The sequence below is a fragment of the Symsagittifera roscoffensis genome, chromosome 1 (assembly GCF_963678635.1).
Source record: "Symsagittifera roscoffensis chromosome 1, txSymRosc1.1, whole genome shotgun sequence".
Classification (NCBI taxonomy): Eukaryota; Metazoa; Xenacoelomorpha; order Acoela; family Convolutidae; genus Symsagittifera; species Symsagittifera roscoffensis.
Genome location: NC_087062.1, coordinates 38,487,976 through 38,513,100, shown reverse-complemented (window position 1 = coordinate 38,513,100; position 25,125 = coordinate 38,487,976). Strand labels below are relative to the sequence as shown.

The window sequence follows — 25,125 nt, the reverse complement described above, 5'->3', positions numbered from 1 at the left end:
ACTTTTGCGAGGAAATAGCCTTTGATTAGCTATAAAACAAAGTAAGTATGCAAATGTTTTGTATCAGACGTCATGGCACTTCGAAATTTTTCCAATAATATCTTGTTTATCAAAATAAGACTGTTAAAAATTAAGTAAATAGAAGTTGAGGCGAACATTTTTTGGGCGTTAAGACTTTTCCGGCATTTTTTCTAAATTTTTCTCAGGATCCATCGAACGAATTATAATGAAAACGTGCATTTGGCAGAGTTTATATAAGTCAACCTGACTGAGAAAAATTTTTTGAAATCTTTTGTCTGGGTCATTTAACGATCTTAAATTTTATAAAGATTACTGATAGTTTTGGATGTATAGTTCATTAAGGACAATTTTAATCCACGTCAGTTTTTAGATATGAAACAACTAATGATGACTATAATCTGTCTTTGATACAAAATTAAAAATAGTCAGCTGATAGTTGAAACTTCAAAAAAAATTAAATCTGTTTTTGGCTAAAAAAATGCTGGTTAGCTAAAACTTTATTTTCAACAAACGCACTAATGTACAAGGTTTAATCATTAGATGAGGCTATCAAACAACCTCTTATTTGCTATAATTTGGTTGTTAGAACTGCAGAAAATCAAAATAGAGCCTAAAAAGATTTCTGAGAAGAAGTTTTTTTAGTCACTTTTGATTTTCACATCCATTGTGTAAGGCAAAAATTGTGTATGTGCACTCTCCATGTGTGAAAATATTTCGGGATCATTTTTGGTTCGTTTTACGATCTTTCAATTTGGAATGATTACTGAGACAATCGAACGTGTCGTCCAATGAGATGAAACTTCACTGACGAATTTAATCTGGAATTCAAACCAATTAAAAATGATGCTCATATGTGACTAAGAAAAAATTCAAGACAAAATTCGAAAAAAAAATTGTAAATTTTGAAACAAAAAATCAATTTTTGGCAAAGATATAGCCCTTGGTTAGCTAAAAAACCTTTTAACTATGAATTCTTTTTATGTTCCACGTTCAGCTACTAAAAGAGCTTTCCAACAACCCTTGTCATAGCGCGATGATAAAACTTGAGTAAACCCATGTCACCTGAGAAAAACTTTTTGGGGCTACGATTTTAATGCTCTTTTATCATTTTCTCATCATCCATCGGACATGTAGTAATGAAAAGGGGCCAGTATTTTCTCCAGAGTGTGCATTCAAAACTTTCCATTAATTATTTTTGGGTCACTTTCCGCTTTTCAATTTTCTTAAGAATTTTTTGATAGGTTTGATTGTGTCGTTGAACGAGATGAAACTTCACTGGGAGGGAAAATTTTAGATATATATAAACTAAAATTGAACATTAAATGTGCCTGATATAATTTAGAAGTTTCTCAGATAAAGTTTTGACCGCAAAACCGTTTGTGGCTAAGTCGAGATAGCTGAAGTTAGAAAAAGAATACTTTTGCTTAAGTCAAGTTTCGGCGAGGAAATAAGCCTTTTGTGAGCTGAAAGATATTTTTTAGACATTGTTCTGATACTCAACGTTGAACAAGAAGAAAAAACTAAGTTAGATGGCGAGTCAAGTTAGATGAAGTTTGAAAAAAAAGGATAATTTTTACGAAAAATCAATTTTTAGCGAGAAAAAAGCATTTGGTTAGTTATAAACCAATACATAAATGAAGTGTTCTTATCACCCAAATCTTAATCATTAAGAGGAGCATTCGTTGAATGCATTCTTAGCTTTAAAGCGTTTTTTAGAATTGATTAATGCAAAACTGAGCCGCAGACCTTTTTTTGGGAATGGAGCCATTTTTGCTGAACTTTGGTTTTCTCATCCTCAAATGGACCTATAATAATGAAAGTGTACATGTACACTTTTCATAGTGTCTAAAAAACCTCCTGAAATTGAAGTATTAGGTTTAAAAAATTTTGGGTCTGTTTACCATGTGCATTCTTCTAAGGAACACTGATAATTTCGAATTTGTAGTTCAACGAGATGAAAATTCAGTCGGCAAAATTCTGGATATCAAACCATTTATCATGAACACTACTTGTATTGATACAACTTATAGAGCTGTTAGATAACATTTTAGCTAGAAAACCGTTTGTGGCTAAATCAAGTGAGGTGCTCTTTGAAAAAAAATTTCATTTGTTTGAAAAATCGATTTTTTAAATACGATATTCCGCTTTTCAAATTGTCCCCTGCCAAACAAATTAGCATAAATTTTCATGTTTTTAAGCAAAATACTCGTGAGTTTATCTCTTATTGTTCGTTTGATATGTTAGAATTGATTTTCGAGTTGTGTTTAATTTGTTGGTGTTGACAATTTGGGCGAATTTTTTTTTCAATTTAAGGGTTGGGGTCAAATACACATTTTTTTGTTTATCCCTGAAGTTTGCAGTCTGAATTCACATCAATTCAATTCAATTGAAAGGGTTTAAACCGTAACATTAATTTTTACTTCAATTTAGTATCGACTTCAAAAGTTTTTTTGAAGTTTTTTGGGCTAGGTGTCCTTTTTTGGGGTTGGGATCATTTTCCTTTTTTTTCCCAATTTACAGTCGATTTGTTTGTTAAAGATGCTATAAACACTATTTTTTTGTACTTATTCAATCAGGTAACAGAATTGTTGTTGTTTTTAAATGTTTTTGAAGACTTAGCCTTAACACCAAATCAAGTCCTAACCCTGTGTCACTTTTTGAAGTCACTTTTTAGCTACATGAAATAGACCAAAAATGGATGTCACTTTCTGAAATCCCTTTTTGACTAAAAATTTTCTTGCTCATGTCATTTTTTGGGCTAGGACCCAAAAATGATTGGATCAGGACCCTTAAGGTCTTCTTAAAAAGTTAAAAATTATTGTGAAATAAATTAGAAAAACATTAATTTTTTCAAACTTTTTTAAATTTTTTTGTTTGTCGATTTTTTCTTGCAGACAAATTTTGCCGATTACGCGTAAATTGCTAAATCAGTAACTTTCTACGCGTTGTTGAGTTCTCAAATCACTCCACGCACTAAAAATGACTTTTGTCTAAAGAAAATCAAAGAAACTTTTTTTGCTTTTCTTTCATGAATATGGTCGGAACACTGTGCTACTTGCACAACAAACTGCTATTCTTATTAATAAAAAATCATTAGCTGAAATTTTTTTTCGAGAAATAAAAGAAAGATAAATATTTTCAGTAGAAACAAATTGTGATCAGATCAACTTCGAATCAGAGAGAGCTTAGCATATGAAAACACAATAGCTGACCTGAGTTAAAAGCGTGCCCCTATATCCTAAATGTCTGTCTTTTGATAAAAATGACTTTTATCTATTCGTAGTTTTAAACTGTTTTCGAAAGCTATCTGCATCACGAAATACTGCGGATGACAATTTATTGTTCAAGTTCAAACTTTGTATTTCCATCATTAAAATGAACGCAGGGATATGAGGCAAAAAATGAACCGAGAAATTATCGCATACTCAAAGGATTTGTTGCTACTTCTGGGTGAAGTTGGCCAACGGCTTTATGTACGCAGAATTCTTGAAAGTTCGTACTTTATGGAAAGTTAGAGATTCCAACCAAATCCTGAGGCAGTCGGACAAAGAATTTATCACAATTTTGAGTTTATTTCATAATTTCATTTTATCCAGAAAAAAAAAGAATAAGTTTGCCAATCTTTTGATCTAGAACGAAAAAAATTATTCGCCAGCCAGTCTTCTGACGAATTGGAAATAAGTAAAAAACGAATTGAAAATAGGCGATAAAATCTGTTAGTTCATCGATTCGTTGCAATTTTTCGCGCACTCGGCCCTTCATTGCATGCGAATATCCCCCGTGCATCATCGATTGACTACCAGTCCCAAGACTTAATCTTTCACTTAAACTTGAATGCATTATCAAATGATTTAGTAGTGGCATGCATATTGTATTCCCACTTCACGCTTTCAATTGACATTCGAATACCTATTTATCTTCACAACTACCTGGCTAAACACGTTTTAACTGAAAAAATCCTCAGACAAAGTGAATTCAACAATAATTAAAAATAAATCTAACCCATAATAAACTTTATGCACCCTTTCATAGAGGAAAAACGCACGTACGTACAAAACATTATGGATACAAATTGAAAAAAAATCAAAAATTGATGCTATTGATATGCTTTAAGGAATAATGAAATACGAAGCTGACTGCGGAAATTGAAGAATTACTGAACTACTCAGCTTAATTTCAGGTTACTGTCCTTCGAATGAAATATAAGCCACTTAAAATCCAAGTTTGCCATTCTAAGCAGTACACCTTGAAAACAAAGCTCAGTCAGCAGCCACAAAACTGCGCAAGAAACCAAGTCCCAATTAATTGATTATAATCACAAGCTCATATTTATACCATTTTGATTTTTCTGATCAGATCATCTCATATTATTAGCCTATATTGATACTTTAGCTAACGACATTGAAAGACATTAATTCACATCAAAAAATTGATCTAATTAAGTTTTTAATAAACGTTCACTCCCATTTTGAACAGGTTTATGGAAGCGATCGCAACGATCCAGCAGTATCTGTTCCATCTACTGTCGATCAGTTTTGATTGTGATTCATTTTTGTAGGCAATCTGAAGGAGGCTTTCCAGTCGGTCCCTTCAGCTGATGTCACTGCTGTGTGCTGAACAGGACTAGCCAGCCTAGCACGAAGTAGTAAAGACAGATTGGGTAGGAGATTAGTCCCTTCTTGTTGGGTGGTCTGCAGTCTGCCATGAATACTGTTGAGGCTGAAGATACACACAAGCTACTTGCTCATCACGCCGTGATATTTTATTTAAAATTTTTTACAACAATTTTTCCAAATTTTCCGAAGGGTTAACTTATTTAACTTTACAATGGCTAGTCGTCGCCATTTTGAAATCAAAATCTTTTTATTTTCAATTCAAATCTTGGAAAAACGATCATAAAAAAGAGAAACTTTTAAAAATAGAGCACTTACCGTATATAGACCAGGAAAAAGCGCCGATGACAAAAATGAGTCTGATTAGAAAGGACCAGGAGAGTATGCCGACGCCTTCTGAAGTCAACAACATCACTACCCTACATGCAGCGAGGGAGAAAAAGAGCGGAAGCACACAGTATCCCAATACACAGAGGGACTGGAAGAAGGAGATGGATCCTCCTAGGAGCTGTGTGTTGGCGGTGACAACTATAGATCCAACAGACACTAGGACAAAGACAGTAACGAACTCGCTGCCATCTTCATGCGAGGAGTCTTTGGATCCATTGTTGGGCAACAACCTGAATAGATCACAGAGACATATGCGTAACTGAAAACTTTAATGAGCTTACTCACCCTGATATCCAATGAAATCAGTCAAATCTGAGAAAACTTGATCTGCATTTTAGCGCGAGCTTGGCTTGTTTACAATTGGACACACACGACTAACCATTACGATTTCCCATCTGAGGTAAAAAAAAAATCTGGCTGGTAAATTTATTATAAATTACTCACAAGGCCAAACAGACGTAGAGGAACAACGGTCCCCACAAATCCCCTAAAACACATGATTTGTAGCATTGAAAGTATTCCACTTAACATAACAGACACAAACGCAATAGAACTTACATTCTCGTAGCAACATTTTGTCCTGTCTAGGCACGAGAGCAGCCAAGAATTTGTGACCAACTCGTTTAGCATCTCTGAGCTAAAAGGTACAACAAGTTAACAACCTTGGGCGACACTTCGAAAGAAGTAGTACCGGTTGCAATACCCTTGCTAATTGCAAGCGTAATAATCAATTAAATAATGAACAAATGCAACAAATTTGACCCGACCACTCAATAAGTTGGAACGAAATACGGCAGAGGTTGTATTTATCAGCGTTATTTCAGGTACATTAAGGATCACCCTTAAGGTTCAAGCTAAGTACCAGATTTAAGCTCTTTTAGTCCTGATTTCAACACAGAAACGAAGCAGAATTTGGCATCAATCGCGATACAGAAAGAAGAAAACTAAAAATGACCATGAACCTCAAAACAAAATCAAAATCTGTTTTCTCAAAATTTCGCTGTAAAGTTAGATCATTAAATTCCATTTTCGAAATTAGAAGTCGGTCACATTAGAAGTCGATCATTTTAGCTGTTTGGTAGTGGAGTTTTCGTTCCTTTTAATAAAGGAAATGATCTGAACTTAAAATGAAATCAAAAGTCAAATCGCGAAAAAAAATCAAAAAAAGAGCGAAAACAATTTTTTGACTTTTACTGAAAAAAAACCAAAAAATATCACCAAGACCTATATAAAGACTACGTTCACTACGTTCAATACGCTTAAAAAATCTTGTAACTCAATTATCTTCACCAATGGGGATTTAGATAGTAATCGCATTGATAGAAGAAAGCTGAACCTCTGAAAAGAATCGGGATACGTACGGGAACTAAGCCCACAAAAATGAACAGACGGACGATAGTCCGAAAAAGCAAAAAATTTCTAGTTAGCAAAAAAAACACGTCCCGGCAGGATTAGAACCATAAGCCTTTGTCGTCTTAAGCAAGTGTCAGCTCTGCACCAGATGCGCTGAAAGGTAGATTGAATTTGGTATAAGGCAACTTGAAAAATTTTCACGAGCGAAAACTTGAGAACAAATTTATTTAAGGGAAAAAGTTTAGTGCCGGGTTGCAACATTCTAATTAATCGCAAGGGTAACTGAGCATGCAGGTTGTGATAACAACCGGCAACCAAATTTTTTGACACCGACTGTGTCAGCTAATCAGAAGCGATGAGTTTTGCCAGCACGATATAAGTCGCAGACCGGAGATAAGAATATCCGGACAGCTGGTTGCTGTACAACTAGCACAGACTGATCCGACTATATTCTTAAGTTTAAAAAAATTCACGTTCTTTTAAGTTAGTGTTGTTTTTGTACGTGGTAAGATGAAAGGATCTGACGAAAATCTATAAGTAAGGCAGATTCGACAATCACGCTTTCTCGCTAGAGAAAAGATTAAAACTCAAAAACTTCAAACGATTTTTTTCGACACTGGGACCTTTTGTTGAAATCACTCAACCCATTACGATGATTATTTGTGACACATGTTTTTGGCTGAAATCGAAAATAAGTCTGCTCGCTCAACTTATTCGCTCGAAAAAAGACCAAAAATCAAAAATTTCAAATGAGTTTTTCTCAACACTGAAAACAAAATTCAATATTTTTTTTTGATGTCGATCAAATCACGACTGAAAGGGCTTTAATATGATATATCATTCAATTCATTCCGATGATTGTTTTTGCTACCTGATTTTGCGTGGAAAACTAAAACATCCGAGTACATAGTTCCTCGCCGTTTTCAATGGTAGGAAGAAGTGCTCAATTACAATACTTGCTAATCGCGAATGTATAAAAACAGTGTCGAGAAAAGGCCTCAATGTTTAGACCTTCTGACTAGCAAAAGAGGAGAGGGGGTATGTGCTCAAGGAAGATTCATCACAATATGACAATTTTTCTCCAACTATCTACTTATGAGGGCAAAAACATAAAATTGCTTTTTAAAAAACACTAAATGGGCAGTGGGAGCGCATTAAACTAAGCTGCAAGATTTGATAATAGAAGCAAAAATATGAAAAATTGTCATATTGTGATGACTATTACCAAATCTTGCAGCTTAGTTAAATGCGCTCCCACTGCCCATTTAGTGTTTTTTAAAAAGCAATTTTATGTTTTTGCCCTCATAAGTAGATAGTTGGAGACAAAGGCGCGTAAAAAAAACTTTTGAGGACGACCGAATAAAAATGGAGTAAATTAAATCTTACTAAATCGTACTACCCTCTCCGTTAGACAACTAGTATCCCCCATCAAACAACTATTATCCCCAATAAAAAAACTAAAACCCCCCATCAACCTGTCTTCCTCAAACAAATTACTGGAAATCAGACTTCCTATCAAAATACATATCAAAAATCTACATACTTTCCACGATTGAGCTCGCATTAACCTTTGCCTTATTGCCAACAGGGCAATCGTCTTTAAGCGTCGTATGTCCTGAACGACCACACCAAAAAAATTGATGCTTATCTGAGATGGGGGAAGCAAAAGAGCCGACTGAAAACAAACTTACAACTGTGTCCACTATACTTTCGTCTAGTGTTGAAAAATGGGCAGATGACTGGTTGCTGTAGGATGACATGGTATTTGCGTTCTTCGGGTCTCTATTTGTGTCCCCATATCCATACGAGACAGACACTCCTGCCCCTCCCCCGTCCATCTGGCCATGGATGGGCACACCACTCACACTATCTTCCTCCTGAAAACAGCGAAGGATTCAAATTTCACATACCATGATTTCGTTTAATCATAGAGGAAGGAAAATCAGAATAACAGATATAACTTTAAAAATACTTTTGAGACTTGAAAAATACCTCCATTAGTCATGCATGTATATTATCATATGCAATTAATGTCAACGAATGCGTATTTTGGACATAATTCATCTAATGAACGAATACACAGAGGTGAAGAGGAGCTTCGCGCTACTTGCGATAGAACATAAACTTTAAAAACCAAGTCGAAAACAAGGACAGCCGGTTACTGCGCAATAGCACAGAATATTCCGACCACTGTCTTAAAAAACACAAACAAAAGATTTTTTTTCTCTAAAGATGGTGCCGTTTTTTTCTGCATGTTGTGATCGAAAGATCTTTAACTTGGGCATCCTTGAGAGTCATAGTAAAATAGATCAATTGGAAAGCAGTTTTTGAAAATTGCGCTAAAAGCTCCAAAAATTACCTTTACTTGAGTAAAACTAAGTTTTCACGACTTAAATTAAGCTTAAATCAGCTATTGTAAGCCTACACGGTCACCTTATTGGCAAATGATTTGAGAGTAGTTTAAAAAAACTTAAAATTCTTAAAAACGATTTTAAGTACAATAAAATTACTTTCCGAAATCCACATATATTTTCTAAAAAAAGTAGGTGGTGACCGCTAAAATAGAGGAGATTCCTAAAACCAGGCTTCTCGATTGAACATTTAACTTGAGAATTGGGACGGTAGTTAAAATTTTTACTTAAAGAAATTGCGCGCAGCCAAAAAAAAGGTACAGTTTCAATATCCTGTTCTTTCGACTAAACCTATGATAATAAATTTGGCAGGATAGTTATCGAGAAAAGCCCTAAAAACGGTCGACAAATCAAAAATTTGACATTTCCGATTATCATAACTTTTTGTTGAGCAAAAACTGCGCTTAGCAGCTTTAGCAAAAACATTCACGCAACCTGTCATTTCGAACCCAAATACTCAGATTTGGAGATTTGGGAGGGTAGTTCGCGAAAAAGCCCCGAAAACAGTCAAAACATCAAAATTTTGACTTTTCCGATGGCCATAACTTTTTGTGTGAAAACAGTTGGGCGTAGTCGCGCATGCAAAGGAGCTTCCCACCACTCTTTCTTTGGATTGAACACTGAATATGGGTGCGTAATTTTCGAGAAAATTCAAAAAGTTAGAAAACAGTCAAAAAATCAAAAATTTTACTTCTCCGAGGGCTATAACACTACGTGAGAAAAAAATTCGGTGGCCGAAACCCGTTACACTCATTGAAACAAAAAAACTCAGATTTGGATGGTAGTTTTTGGCGATTCTCCTGGGCCAAGAAAGAAGGAACCTGGAACTTGTTAAGATTCAATAATAAAGCAAGTTGAAAATTTGTAAGAAACGTAGTTTGCGGGAAAAAACTCTAAGAAAACCTTCAAAAATTGTTTTTGTCATAAAAAATTACAAATTGCAAAAAAAAGAGCCCAAAATGTCTGAAAAAAATGACCTGACCCATTAGAAACTTTACATGGAGTGCTAGAAAGAAGCCGAACTTTTAAAAAGTCGTTTCCGTGGGGAAATAAGCCCGCAAAAATAAGCAGACAGACAAAAATCTAAACTAGCCGAAAATTTTCAGTTAGCAAAAAAACAAGTCCCGACCCGAATCGAACTCCCGCGCTTTCAGCTCAAGCATGGGAGTTACAGCATGCTTGAGTAGAAATTTGAACCGTCAAAAAATCGGGCTACGGGGACTAAGCCCACAAAAATAAACAGACGAACGATAGTTCGAAAAAACAAAACTAAAATTTGCAAAAAAAAAACAGGTCCCGATCAGATTCGAACCAAAAGCCTTTGTCATCTCGAGCAGATGTGTTGCCTCTACGCCAGATGACTGATTGAATTTATAATGAAGAAAGTATATGAGTGTGTCCTAGGATCCAAGAGATGAGTCCTGAGAACAAAGTTATTTACGGGAAAAACAAAGTCAAGTGTTATCGCAAGGGTAATTACTATTCAAGAAAAAAAACACAATTAATTTGAAAGATGCAAAAATTAAAGACAAGGTCTACCACGTAGATCCTCAATATTTTCGCTATATTTGATACAGGCGAGCAGATCATTTTTTGGAAAATGATTATCGCCGAAAAGCTGCCATATATTCTAAAACTTCGGATACTTTCACCAAAAAATACAACTTGAAAAAGACATTGCACTCAAAATCCGATCATTAGTCTTAAAAGTCAGTGATCTGGCAACTAAGCCGATAAAACATAAGCAGAAAAGCGATAAGCCGATAATTTTTTTTGAAACATAAAACTTTCACATTGAAAAATACTGGCCAGAAGCGAAACTAGACCCATAGCCGTATTAAGCGTAGCCGTTACTTTCAGGCCATGTGGGTCGGAACTGCCAAAAAGAATTTTTTTTATTAAGAAATAATATTTTTATCAATCAAGCTGTCAAATTATTTCAATGAGTTCGACATACTATTTGTTAACCTCTTAAAAAACTCATTCTGATTTGAATACGACTGCTTTTTGCGAGCGTAATAAACACAGTATGTCTATCAAAAAATGACAACAAAATGCGTGATAAAGACTAACAGGCGAAAAATACTAAATTTCAATTTTTTTTTCAAGTTTTCGTCTGAGAGTTTGCGTTGTCAGAGAGTTTGCTTTGAAAGATTCGAAACATATTGTCAGAGTTGAATCACAACAACTGATATGATTGGCAACTAATAGAAAAAATTGGTTAAAAAACGGACAGATCTAAAGCCGACATCGAATAAGCTGAAAATTGCCAAAAGATATTGACAGCTCTAAGAAAAACTCAGATAGCCAGATTTTGCTAGTACCGCCTACACAGCAAGCACTCACGCGTCCAATATAAGTATCATATGTGGGTAGTGCCATTTCCAATTTTCGACCCTTCTGTAAACAAAGTTATTGATGGGAAAAGTCTAGTACACGGTTGTTACACTCTTACTACCCACAAGGATAATTACATAAAAATATTGCATTGCAAAAAACGGAAGCATTGTAAATAAAATTAAAACCAACATTTTTCCAGGATTGAACTATTTTTTCACATGTTTATGGTCAAACAAAGAGCCAAAATTTCTGACTGAAAAAAAAATCGGCTCAAATCCAGAAAATGTATTAAAAAACTTGAACCAATTAAAATACACAAAGGAGAAGCGGCACTTCGCAATACTTGCGATGCAAAAAACACATTGCGCTAGAAAATTGAAGAAAAAACTATTTGTGAAGTCAAAAAGAATTCTGAAAAAATGTATTGGAAAAAATTATTTCAAGAAAAACTGAAAAACTTGAAGTTCATGAACAGTCCTTAAAAATGGAAATCATTTACCGAGCGGCAACAAAGGCGACAAATTAAGGCGAAACCCATATAGCCTAAAATAAAATGTTGTCATGAAAAAGTTCATTAAATTTAAAAGTCGCATCCAAACTGAATTACATAATCCCGAACTAAGTTAACAAGGTCGATATAAGTTGACTAAGTCGATATAGTATAAACTGAACCTGTTTGAATATTTGAAAAAAAAGCAAAATCAGACATGTTAAATTTACAAAATCACGACGTTTCAGTAAGAAAAAAACTGTTTAAATCGGAGCAAAACTCATGTTTTAAAAACTAAACCAATAAAAACCCTACAGGATAAAACAATGGCGTTTAAAAAAACGGAAAATGAACCGACAAACTAGCATGAAAAGCAGGAACCCGAAAAAATTTAAAACTTTTTTGAGAATATAATTACAACCTTAAACTGGCTTGAAATAATTACTAGCTAAGCCATCCTCTAGAAGTGAATAAAAAAATTGTTTAGAACCCGATTGCAAAGTACCCGGGAAAACAAAGTCTAGCACCCGATTGCAATAAAACAAAATGATAGCCGTTTACTGCGCAAGCAGCACAAAATGTTCCGACTTTTCTCAGAAAATAAAATAACCATAAAGCTTTTCGTGTTTTTTCCGAATTTCGAAGAAAATGTATTAATAATGATTGCTCCAGTTTTTTTATTCAGTCAAAATTTCAATTCTTTTTTGCAGAACAGTTTAAGTTTTTGATTCTGAAAATGGCGTTAAACAACTCAAAACACTCCAACATACTCAAGTTAGACATAAATGAGGTACTGTAAACGGCCTGATTAAGCATAAATAAGCATGCTCACTCGCTTCACTCGCTCTAAGTTGAACGAAAAATCAAAATTTCAAACTGGTTTTTCTCGACACGAAAAAATTATTGGACAACTTTCAACGTCGCTCGAATCACGACTGAAAGGGTTTTAATGTGATACATAACTCAACCCAATCCAATGATTAATTGTGAGACCTGATTTTGCGTGAAAAATACAAAAAAAAACAATGATAGCCGGTTGCTGTGCAAGTAGCACGAGAATTTTCCGACCACATTCATAAAAACTAAACAAAAATTTCTTCAAATTAGTGTCGTTTTTTGTACGTGATGTGATGAGAAAACTATACACACGCGTAAAAGTTAGTCAATTAGTCATAATCGATAACAGTTGTCGACAAAAATGAACAAAACACATAAAATTGGAAAAACCAAAAAAAATTGTTATTTTTTTGCACATTAAAACTTTTATTTTTTTTAAAAAACATTATTTTCTAAGGAAGTGCTAAATCAAGCTTCCACAACTATTTTTTTAAGTAAAATCAGGTGTTTTAATCTCAATTGACCATTTTCCATCAACTGTTATAGATAACCGACGTAACTCGATCGCTTTTCTCGCTCAAAATTAGACCCAACATCAAAAATTTTAGACACTGAGAAATTGAAATTGTTTCCAAATTTTTCAAATGTCGTTCGAACCACGACTGAAAGGGCTTTTTTATGATACATCACTCAACCCAGTCCGAAAATATCTCAGCGGACCACGACTCACTCAGTGCGTCCCGTAGCTATCCTAGCCATGCCGAGAATGAGCTGCACACTCTTGCTACCTGATCACTTAAAGGGAGCGTGTAGTGCGTACGACATCCCACCTTACGTGATCAGCTTGGATCCTATAGGGGCACCACTCCTATTCAATCCCACTCGTTAGCCCTTGATCATCATAGATAACAATCCACAGGGATAACTTAAAAAGGTCTCTGGCTTAGACCGATGAGCATAGCTCATCATGCACTACTTGAGCAGGAATCTCGTATCACTAGCTTTCTTTCTCCTACTAACTGACAGCACCACAAGTCAGCTTTTGGGTCCATACTAACCGATAAAAACAAGACCCTTTAACAATCGCCAGTAACTATAGAACAAAGCTACTGCTTTGAGGGAAGAGTGTCCCTAACACTCAATTTAACATAAGAGTTTTCACACGACTATGCAAGCATAGACCTTCGCCGAACTCGCAGCCGTACAAGATGTCAACTTAGACGGAAGGAAAACCTGCCACTGGTTAGACCAATGGCCAAGAGCGGCACACGCAATACAAAGATGTCGAGTGACCCCCAAGGTTTACGTTTGCCGAAGCAACACTCACCAAGGTTAGCACTTAAGTCTCTGAGCACTGGGCAATGCGGCGTGTGACGTTTGCAGAAAAGGCCTCGTTTGATGAACCGTCGGTGACATACTGTAACTCCAGAACCAGTACATCGCGCAGGCAGATAGGAAGTACAAATACCTACCCAACAGTCCAAAAGCTCAGACCAATTACCCAGGATACACCGGGGTAGATCCGATTAATGCGGACCACACCGCAAAGGACTACGATTATTATTTTTTGCACCTGATTTTACGTGGAAATAAAAATTAAACACATCCAAATACTAAGTTCCTCCCCATTTTCAATGTCGGAACAAAAAACTCAAACACGCCCGAATACAAAGTTCCTCTACATTTTTCACATGGTCGGAGCAATGACTGCTCTGAGCTACTAGTTTCAGTTTAATCCAGTGTAGAATGAAAGTAGTTGAGAGAAATACTTTTATCTTTGATGATGGCTTTGTACGCAATTTACTTTACTTAGTTTAACTCTTTTTGAAAGAATATTCTGATCACACACGACGATAATTGTACAGCACTCACATTAAGGTCCAAACTGACTTCTATATTTGGTTCGCCAGACATTCAAATATCTGAAAAAAGTAATAGAAAACTTTTGAGATGAAATTGAGTTTCAAGAAACGATTATGTTCTTATACAACCTAAAGAATAGAGATTGAAAATTGTATTTCCATGAAAGCAGAAATATAAAACCTCGTAAGGATAAATAAACGGTATTTTCATTTATTATTTGCAATCGCTGAAGATAAAGCAGCTCATTGACAAGTGGCTCGTAAGCGTTTTTTCGGCAATTTGAAATCCAGTTTTCCACCGCATTTTTCAAGCTTACAACAAATAAACAATCTAGTACTAATGTTGAACAAATGCACAAAAAATGTCAAAATTGATTCAACTTTTGCAACACAAAAACCAGGCAATCAAGTTTCGAGATGACCACGACCAGTCGCAGATAGAAAGAGGTAATTTGTAATTCTAGATTCCCAGTAGTTCAATTGCACACCTTTATTCCGTCGGCTTTCATTCAGAAAGGTAGTCCCCTCGTAAAAAAAACCCGTGAACAATTTTAACATAATAACTTGAAACTTTGGATTCGGTGGACTTGTTCAGCCTTTTGCTTCTTTGTATAGACGTCTTTTTCAGCAAAAGATTACACCTTCTTTGTTAGAAGCATGAACAATATCTTCAGTCAATGAGCTGGCGATTATTCAGGCAAAAATAAGATTGTAATTATCTAAGATACAATCAGTAACTTCTGAGTTGGCGCACAATAGTAATAATATAAAGACAATCATGCATGAAAATAAAGATTTAATTTGTTATCAAGATTAGAACAGTTCAAAATACTGCTGAAACTTTCAAGCACCAGGACAAATTTTCGGTTCCTTCTTACCATGGAAAAGAACTGGAGAATCCATTTATGCTGACCATACTTTACAAAATCAAACTCATAATATCAATCGCCATTTTTCGCAAGTATCTCTTTGCTGCAATCTGAAAAACGTCGGCTAAATATAGTTGCACAATTTTACTTTAATCTATCGATTCTCCATTTCTTAGATTCATAAATCGTTGCTTATAAAACCATAGGTTCAACACTAACTATCTAACTGATTGACGAAGCACAATACTCTAGGCATGAAGGCTGGGCATTCAAATTGAAAAACAAAAACATTTAAATATTGAAACTGTTTCAATAAATTAGCGGACTCTTCTCTTCGCCCATCGAATCGAATCTTGGTCTGCTAATAAGACAACTCCCAAAATCTTCCGGTCAAGGGTTTTTTTGCTACATGCGTAATTAGTTTCCAAATACTGCTTTGGCTTCCAGATTGCAAATTCACTTTTAAGTTCATTCTAGAATATTCCATTTGTGACGTATTGAAACTTGTCGTAAACTGCTGTAGATAAGGAGTGATAACTTTGCTCTATCAAACCATCCAACGTCATCTGCAGTTGCTGTTCAGTCTTGTTGATATGAAACCTGTCTCTAAGGGCTTTCACAGCAGAAGCCCCATTACGAGTGAATGGATTAGTATTACCCAAGGTCATGACATCGAAAATCATTACTAATCGTTCCACGTGTTTCCGCGAAGCAAGCAAGCCTTTTAACATTAGTAGTTTGTAATACGTGAACATATTGGACTCAATTCCTTCGGATCCTCCGATAATTTCAACATATTCTTGGGTTAATTTGAAAGCCGAAGACTCGAAACCCATGTTTTTCGGAGACATATTCAGAACGAACCCATAATCAATGTGTATAATATGTCCTTCGTTGTCAAGCAGTATATTTCCATTATGGCGATCTTTAACTTGAAGCAGGTAACAGATTAAAGAATAAGCAGCGACACTTCGCACAAAATTTAGCTGAGCTGTCAGGAAAGTTTCCGAGTAGACTTCGCCGAACTCTTTTCGAAAGTAATCCGGCAAAGTGTGATGTTGCTTCTTGATTTGGTGCAGAGAAACTGTATTCATCAAGGGTTCTATAAAACCAGAGTCCGGCCCTGTAACTAAAACGTTAACCGGTGACACTTTCAATTCTACCTTATTCTCGAGCCAGATTGATTGAAGTGCTGATATGAATTGAGAACAAAGCAACTCTAATCTGAGGTCATCGCCGACTTTGATAATCATCGGGATCAGTTTCCAGGTTTCGTTGTCCCCGTAGGGCGAGGATTCTCGGATTCTTTTGACCTTGGCCTCCCAGGGTTCTTTTAAGGCGGCTGCAGATGGATCATCTGGGTCACTTTTGAAGGTTCCATTGCTATTGGATGAATTTTGACTTAGCCGCCTGCGAATATCACTCGCGCTGACAAAGTTCGGTTCTTTGCTGTCCGAACTGGCAATGCTGTCATGTGAAAACAACGAAGCCGTTTCGTATCCGTTGTGGTAATGTACGCCAGTTCCGTTACCATTGACAACCGTATGCTGGACACTTAATCCAAGATCTCCGACATAAAAGTTGCCTTCCTGGTCATCATCGTCACCGCATACTTGCGACAGGTCACTGCCGTTTATTGTAATCGATGTTGAGCACGAGTGATTAAAGACTGGCGGTGACTGAAAAGCAGATGATACATGGGGTACTTGTTGAAGTGAGGCATCCGAAATGTTATGAGGGGGTGATGATTCGGTTTCAATGGCACCGTTTAGTAACCCATTGTTGCTACCATTACTGCTGCAATCAATTATGTTCTCAACTGACTTGGTAGTTCGGAGAGAATTTTCCAATCTCTTTGCAGGAATCGGAGCTGTAAACTTATCACTACATTCGATTACTTCAAAGTAAATCATGTAAGGTGCTTTTTCTTTGGAGTTCAGGACAAATGCCGAATTTTGCGGGATGCGAACCACATGATGATTCTTGCTGTAGGAAGAATTTGGGATCCAAACTCTAGCAGGAAGATTCATATTTATATTTGCCAAATCTGCAAATAAATGGTTTGTTTTCTGGTCTCTGGTTTGCCATTTTTGGATCTTTTTACTGATAGCCAGAAGTTGATTAATAAACTCCAATTCTCCCGATAACCGAGGCGCTCCACATTTGCATTCAGTGTCCTCTCCTTTCAGATCATTGATTATACTCTGAGTTCCATCAAAACAGCGACAACCAGAACTAAACGCACAACCAGAACTAAGATCCCCTAATTTAGGACAAAGTGAGGTTTGCGAAGAGTATACATCGCCAAGATTTTGTGGAGCATCTGATTTGGACCGGTGGTGCCCGAGGCTTTTAACTTCCCCAGTTGCAGAACTTTTCCCTGGAACTTCAGATAGTTTGCTATGACAGTTTGCTTCTGTTGGTGTTGGGGCATGGGGTTGAACTCTTACTGTTTTCAACTTGAATTCTTCGTCTAAAATTTGCTTCCTTAACTTAGCTCCTCTGGACAGTTTCTTTTTTGGATTGCTAGTGTCAGGGATTAAGGCACCAAGCAGCCAGGCTGATGTGAGCGAAAAATCTACAGATGATGTGCAGCGCGCTTTGATGTACTTTTCGACCGAACTGGCGACCTGGGATACATTACAGTAAAGGTTCATTAGTTGCGGAAGGTACATGTCCATTTCAACGTCATTGAACTCGAAGATTCGATTGCCGATGTAGTCAAGTACACCTTGTTCTTTGGAAGAGAAAAGGTATGAAATAGCCAGACTTGCGTCGAACACTTCGGAGCTAAAAAGTCGGATCAGCGAGTCGTCATTTGTCGATTTGCGTTTGTTGAAAAAGAGGGAAGGTAGAAACTTGTTTGAAGCTCTTCGTTCTGAGATCATTGCCGTACCAGCGTTCAGTTGGTCTTTCTTTTTGTCCTTGTCCTTTTCTTTGCTCTTCGATCTTGCGGGTCCTTGTGAAAACTCGCCACTTTCTCCACTCAGCGAGAGGTCATTTAAGTTAGCACCAGGCGTTGTTGCATCCCCTCCTTCCGGTCCATTGTCAACGGAAGAGGTAGCCGTCGTTCCATTTGGCAGATTCTGTTCAGAAGTTGCTGGACAGTTTAGTTGATTGCGTCTGTTGTGGTTAGCATCTAGACTTTCTCGACGAGGCCGCGGCTCTGCAATTACGACGACCTCTTGTTCTGGAACAGGACTAAGAAGGTTTCGACGGAAATTTGATATGTCGGCCATGAAGCATTATTCTCTGAAAAATTATTCATGTTTATTTAGTTAAATATTGCGAAGTGTCCACAACATTTTCCAAATAATTTCAGCAGACAACTAACGTTTCTAGAACAGTTTACATTATTTCCAGACTAGCGTAAATGAAACAGCAGAAAAGCATTTAGCTAGTTAGCGAATTAATAATTCAAAGAAGTTTTGAGACAATATCTTCTATAACATCCTCTTGTTGCAGACCTGTTAACCGTGACAATTCTTTGCCATTATCAAATGTAATCAATGTTGGTACAGCATTTATCTTAAACTCAGTTACAAGCTTCTCATTATCAGGATTGTCTATATCAAGGATCGCAATTTTTATTCTATCAGCGAACTTCTTTTCAGTTTCAAGTAGACGAGGAGTCAGCAACTTACACGGTCCACACCAATCTGCCTTGAAATCTACGATAACAGGCATCGATGATTTCCTTACTTCGCTTTCAAAATCAGACACGCTTCGCACATAAGATACAATACATCTTTTAGTTGATTTCCTTAGACTGCTCGATATCAAAGAGCGTGAATAAGAAATCATTTCTATCTGTAACCAAGTCACAAAAAGATGAAGAAAAACGAAATTAGGAAAAGAAAAGGATGGCTATTATTTGAGATCTACCAGAACATAGCTGACCTGAACCAACGTGACGGCTGATTATTGAATAATCATAAATTCCCAGATGAGGCGAAGAGAAGAACAATTTATGATTGACATTTATTCGATCAAATTAACCTAACTTGAGAAAACTGGATCAACAGGTTAAACTTTTATTTCGCTGGGAAATCTGATAATTAATTTACATTTTCGAAATTAGAAATTGATCACAATTTTTCGCGCTATTTCAGCTTTCGTAATTGGAGAGTGAATTTTCTCGACATTCTAGAAAAAGAACATAAATTGAACAAGAAGGGCACATATACCTAAGGCCATTCATATGTGCATTTATAAGTATAAATGCAGTTCTTTTGTTATTAGAGCATTTATGACTTTTTCCTGAAAAAAAACAAACAAAAAAATCACCGAGACCTATATAAGAGTCTTCAATACGTTCATTACTCTTAATAGTGCGTTTTCAGATAAAATACAAGCTGAGGGGTAGCAGTTAGTGACCCCATGTTTGTCTTATTCTGTTACATTAACTCATCATTTGCTGTTCTGGACATCTCGTCGACGTCAGCTTCATCATACAAACGACAAAAAAACGCAGACTAGTTCTTTCCTTTTACCTTCTTTTTTTCCTATTCGGCTATTTACCTTTATGAAAAATGATTTGTATTGCTGGTGCGAGTTTGCGCATTTACGCTGCTAATTCTCTTGGCAAATCTCAGCTTGATAAAATTACGGATCTGGTTTATTGTGAGCCTGGATTTAGTTTTAACTATCACTCAACATACCATCAAACGAAAATTTTCAACACAGAAGCGTAGCGAAGCTTCGCACAACTTACGATACAACAAACATAAAAAATTGGAAAAAAAATGAATAAAAGTTGAATCTGCCAAAATTTTAATGTATGTCTCGATAGTTGTAGTCCAGGCCCCGTCAATGCATTCGTTTCAGATCGCTGCATTACTTCTGCAATTGTCCATCGCGCAGTCATATGCAAGCTTCCATGTGCATTTGTTTCTTTCGTCATACAGCTCAAATTCCATCCAGAATGATATAAGTTCAATCTGGTGTCCGGAAAATAAGACGACAGCTTTTGGGACGACAGCCGCTTTCCATGGGGTTCAAGACGACGCTACACAAACTCGCCTATTGTATTACATTTATAGCTTTAACTCGATCAGTTCAATTTATCTGTATTAACTCTCATTTGTCGCCTTAATGACGTGTCACCTCAATGTCGTGTCGTCTTGTTATGGTCTTATTTACCTAGCACCGTTGATTCTAGGCAACCATTCCAGACATTTGAATAAAAAATTAACGAAACAAAACTTACGAAGCCGTAAAAACTTTGAGCATACAGTTGAACGAAAAAAAAATTTTAAAAAATTAAACATTTCAAGCCCCTCCTCTGCGCCATTGTTTAATGCAATAGAGATAAACCACACTTTAATTCCAACGAATTACGAACACTTGACGCCACGGTTTTTCATATCTGAATCTGCAAGCCTACTTCATAAGATCAAACAAACAAGAAAATGTGATGTTAAAAATTACGGGCAGATCTCCCTGCTCCTAGTAATACACAAGAACTTCGAACGAAGCCTCCTTATTTATTTGCAAAGATATCTCCAATCAATGCTCCACGATTCAGATTATGGGTTTAGCAAGGGCCGATCATGCATCATGTCATAGCAATCATATACGCAGACTACGAAAAAGCCTTTGAAAATTTTGATCACAGTAAGCTGTAACGAAACAATCTGAGTTAGGCATCAGGCGACAGATAATCAAGCTAATAGAATCATACCTGTCAACTAGAACAAGGAGTAAGAATTGGAGGTGAATTTTCTCAGACTTCATATCCCGAGTGAACGGAGAGTTCCTCAGACTTCATATCCCGAGTGAGCGGACAGCTGAACTCCCTTTAGGAATCAAATCTCAGTCAAACAACGCGGAGATGATGACTTCTAAACAGCACACAGACAACGACGAAGATATGACTTTGAAATATGGATCAGCAATATCTAAACGAGTCCAGTGTTTTAACGGTATTCATGTAACCACACATGTGGCATACCCCAACTATTCTGCAGGGCGACAAGGGCACTGGGCATGATACTAACGGAAAACTCAATCAACCATCATATTCTACGGAGATGAAGTACTGGAAAGCAACGGCAACCAAGAAACAAACCAAAACGAAGCTAGCCCCACAAAATCCCGCAGACGACGGCGTTGCGCGTAGCTACAACAACAACAGCAACAACAACCTCTGAATGAGAGGAATTGCTCGCACATATCTATGTCAGACTCGAAAAACGTTTTCTTTTCTGGTACAACAAAAGACAAAAAAAGAACGATGTCATGTAATTGTTTTATATGATGTTTATAAGATGTTGTCTTTCAGATAACTATTGAGTTAAAGCTTCTCCCCAAGCCGTGTTTTCCTCTACACAACAATTTAACTCAATAGTGTCAATGAAGTTCAAACCTCCGCAGCTGCCCACCAATCCCACACCAGAGCAGTGGCGATGGTGGAAGCGCATCTTCATCGACGGGCTAGCCATCAACGAGGTGGTTGAGAATACCCACAAACTCACGTTCCTCAGGTCTCACGCCGGCTCGGAACTCTATCCCTTGCTACAAAACGCGGAGACCTTCGACGCCGCCATGGATATCCTGGACGCGCAGTTCGAGAAACCGACACATTTGCGAGGCATGAGCTGCTATCCTGCCGGCAGAAGGAAGGCGAAAGCATTCCTGACTTTATCAAGCGACTAAAGATTCTCGTCGAGCTCTGTGAGTGCAAACCCCTTACAGCATATGTACATAAACAACTGTTGCTTAGAGACGCGCTTGTTTCCGGATTGAGGTCCGATCATGTCCGAGCGAGGTTCCTCGAACTCGACGACACCAAATCTGTCGACGATTGCATAGCACTCGCTAATGCAGTAGAGCTCTCAACTGATTATTCCAGGTCATTCCGCGCTGAAACCTCGGAACAATCAAACTCCGTTTCGGCTGTCTAGCCTGAACAGGTTGCAGGGGCGATTGCACAGAAGTACCCACGAAATAGCCGAAACAAAAGCCAAAATAACGCGTCACATTCAAACAACTCAAACTGTGGGTACTGCGGTTTGCGTTTTCACATACGCAGCAAGTGCCCGGCAAAGCGCGACACGTGCCATAAGTGCCAGAAGTTGGGGCATTGGGCCACTGTTTGTCGTGCAAGTAATCCAACTACAGCCGCGTTGCAGGGTGAGGAATCCGAAGGATCCCTAGCATCCGTCCTCTGTGCATTGTCTCCCAACACGGAGGCGAAACAGACCGTTTATGAGAAGGTACTGATTGGTGGCGTTCATCAAGCACTTGCACTGATTGACCCTGGAGCAACCGATTGCTATATCATGTTCAAGCTCGCACGGAAATTTGAATTGCCTATAACCGACGTTGAGTCATCTACCAAACTAGCAAACGGCGACAAATTGAATGTGCTTGGCTTCATCGACACACAAATCACAATAAAGGCAGAATCTTATTGTTGTCGCTTACACGTTGTTGAGTCGTTAATTGCCGATTTGATCATCGGAATGGACGTTGTTGCTAGCCATCAATCGGTTTATCTTGACCTCGGCGGTCCAAAACCACCTATCACTTTCCACCTGGGAGGACGTGATACCGAGATTACTCCCCCAATAAGCTTAGAACGAGATCATTGTACGAAAGCATGTTGCAGCATGTTCCCAATTATGACAACCGAGCCTCCAGCACTATTTCCTGACAAGCTACTGACCGTTAAGCCGATTTCTTCCAAGTCTCGACGAGTTTCTGCTGACAACGCGCTATTCATGAAAACTGAAGTAAAGAGGCTTCTGGATCTCGGAATAATTGAGCTGTCTGTTTCACCTTGGCGGGCTCAGGCCTTCGTTGTCAAGGGACCAAGCAAGAAGAGAATGGTAATTGACAATTCCGAAACAGTGAATCTATACACCGACGTTGACGCATACCCATTTCCGGATGTCGAGTCCATGCTTACTCGTGCGGCCGCTTTTCACTATTTCAGCAAAATAGATATGAAATCCGCATACCACCAAATACCGTTGCGATCAGATGACAAACCATTCACAGCCTTTGAGGTTGGGGGCAGACTCTACCAATTCACACGCCTTCGATTCGGTGTTACAAACGCCGTCCCAGCATTCCAGCGAATAATGGATAGCTTTATTGAAAGAAACCAATTGCGCTGCGCCGAACCGTACCTCGACGACGTCTATATCGGTGGGATCACAAAGGAGGAACATGACCGGAATCTACACGCGTTCTTGAAAGCCGCGGAAAAGGAAAGCCTGACGCTCAACATGGACAAATGTACATTTGGAACCAGGAAATTATCCTTGCTGGGACACATTATTGAAAACGGCTCGAAGAAGCCGGATTCTGAACGCTTACGTGTTCTCATGGAGTACACAGTGCCCCATACCGCAGCTCAGTTGAAACGGCTACTCGGGTTCTTTGCTTACTACGCGAAATGGGTGCCACAATATTCACTTAAAGTAAAGCCGCTACTAGAGGCCCAGAAACAGGGTGCCTTTCCTTTGAACCGGAACTGTGTCGATTCAATTGACTCGCTCAAGCAGGGCATTGCGTCTGCATCTCTGGCTATACCTATAGCGGGCGCCGGGCCGCTCGTCCTCGAAACAGACGCATCTGGGACAGCACTAGGGGCAACATTATCACAAGGTGGTCGCCCTTTGGCTTTCTACTCTAGAACCTTGTCTACTTCAGAACAGATGCAATCGTCAGTCGAGCGCGAGGCCATGGCTATTGTTGAGGCGTTTCGGAAGTGGGGGGGTTTCGTTCATATTCTCCAAACACCGGTCAAAAATTAAAAATGACAAACTCACGAGGTGGAGGTTAGAGCTTTCAGAATTTGCGTATACCATCATGTATCGGAAAGGCAGCGAGAATGTGGGCGCGGACGCTCTATCCAGACTCTCCGCTATCTCGAAAGAATCCCCATGTGTTACGTTACATTGCCAATTGCAGCATCCGTGCGTCGTCCGTATGTGGGAGTTCGTAAGATGTCATAATCTAGCTTTCTCTCTTTTAGAAAAAAAAAGGAGGCTATACAGGACTGTGATACGTGCAAAGAAGTCAAACCGGCATTCTACAAACCTGGTGCATCGTCAATATTTCGAGCTTTACAACCCTTTGAGAGACTGGCCATAGATCTTGTCGGTCCAAAATCCGCCGCCCGAAAGACCGGTAACTGCTACGCCCTAACCGTAATTGACAAATACAGTAGATTCCCTTTTGTATTTGGTATCAGAACGATTACGAGCGAATCCATTATAGCATGTTTACGCCAACTTTTCTCAGTCTTTGGGTGTCCAGCATTTATTCACACAGATCGGGGCAGCCAGTTTCTCTCTTCCGAGTTCGACCAGTTTTGCTCACGAAATGGCATATCTCATTCGAGAACGACCCCGTACAACCCGCGTGGTAACGGCCAATGCGAGCGATACAACGGCACAATATTCAAGACGGTTAAGTGTATCCTACACTCGCGTAATTTAGGTGCTGATATGTGGGAATCTGTGTTGCCAGAAGCACTTGCTGCTGTGCGTGCACTCCTCTGTACTGCCACAAATGAATCGCCCCATTCCAGGTTTTTCAATTTCCCGCGGCGAGCCGGTCTAGGCTGCTCTCTTCCAGAGTGGCTGAGCAGCGGTAACCCTGCATATCTGAGAAATTTTGTGCGCGGAAAGAAGGACCCGCATGTACGACCCGTCAGCATCTCGGAGGTCATTAATTCTCATTTCGCACGAGTGGTATTCCCAAATGGACGCATTGACACTGTCTCGACGAAAGATTTGTCACGGCGCAATATTCCAGCCCAAATGGACGCTACAGAACCCAGGAGCCCGCATCTGTCCCCAGTGAAGAAATTACCGATTGCCATGGAACATTTTCCAACGATCACCCCCGAGGAAACCAGCAGTATCCCAGTGACGACCAAGCAGGGTGCTGAAGAAGAGGACAGTTCACCAGTAACCACTCCCA

At 38.3% G+C, this 25,125-nt stretch overlaps 2 protein-coding genes across 3 annotated transcripts in view; both read right to left on the bottom strand.

Annotated features, from left to right (window-relative positions):
* Window positions 1-3,978: 3,978 nt before the first annotated feature.
* Window positions 3,979-25,125, bottom strand: part of LOC134844082 (protein YIPF6-like) — a 509,298-nt gene continuing 488,151 nt past the window's right edge. For both annotated transcript variants that reach the window (XM_063860565.1, XM_063860558.1), the window contains exons 2-7: window positions 14,328-14,379; window positions 8,069-8,254; window positions 5,583-5,661; window positions 5,469-5,511; window positions 4,953-5,254; window positions 3,979-4,740 (exon numbers count right to left, since the gene is read on the bottom strand). In XM_063860565.1, coding sequence (XP_063716635.1) covers window positions 4,622-4,740; window positions 4,953-5,254; window positions 5,469-5,511; window positions 5,583-5,661; window positions 8,069-8,254; window positions 14,328-14,369 — 771 coding nt within the window. In that variant the 5' untranslated portion in view covers window positions 14,370-14,379 and the 3' untranslated portion in view covers window positions 3,979-4,621. The remainder of the gene's footprint in view (window positions 4,741-4,952; window positions 5,255-5,468; window positions 5,512-5,582; window positions 5,662-8,068; window positions 8,255-14,327; window positions 14,380-25,125) is intronic.
* LOC134844018 (phosphatidylinositol 4-kinase beta-like) lies at window positions 15,270-18,434 on the bottom strand. Its single transcript, XM_063860473.1, has one exon. The coding sequence runs from the start codon at window positions 18,423-18,425 to the stop codon at window positions 15,660-15,662; it is 2,766 nt and encodes a 921-aa protein (XP_063716543.1). The 5' UTR covers window positions 18,426-18,434; the 3' UTR covers window positions 15,270-15,659.

Excerpts from the sequence above, each read along its gene's own strand:
- LOC134844018 (XM_063860473.1), bottom strand. The coding sequence starts at position 18,425 with ATGGCCGACATATCAAATTTCCGTCGAAACCTTCTTAGTCCTGTTCCA.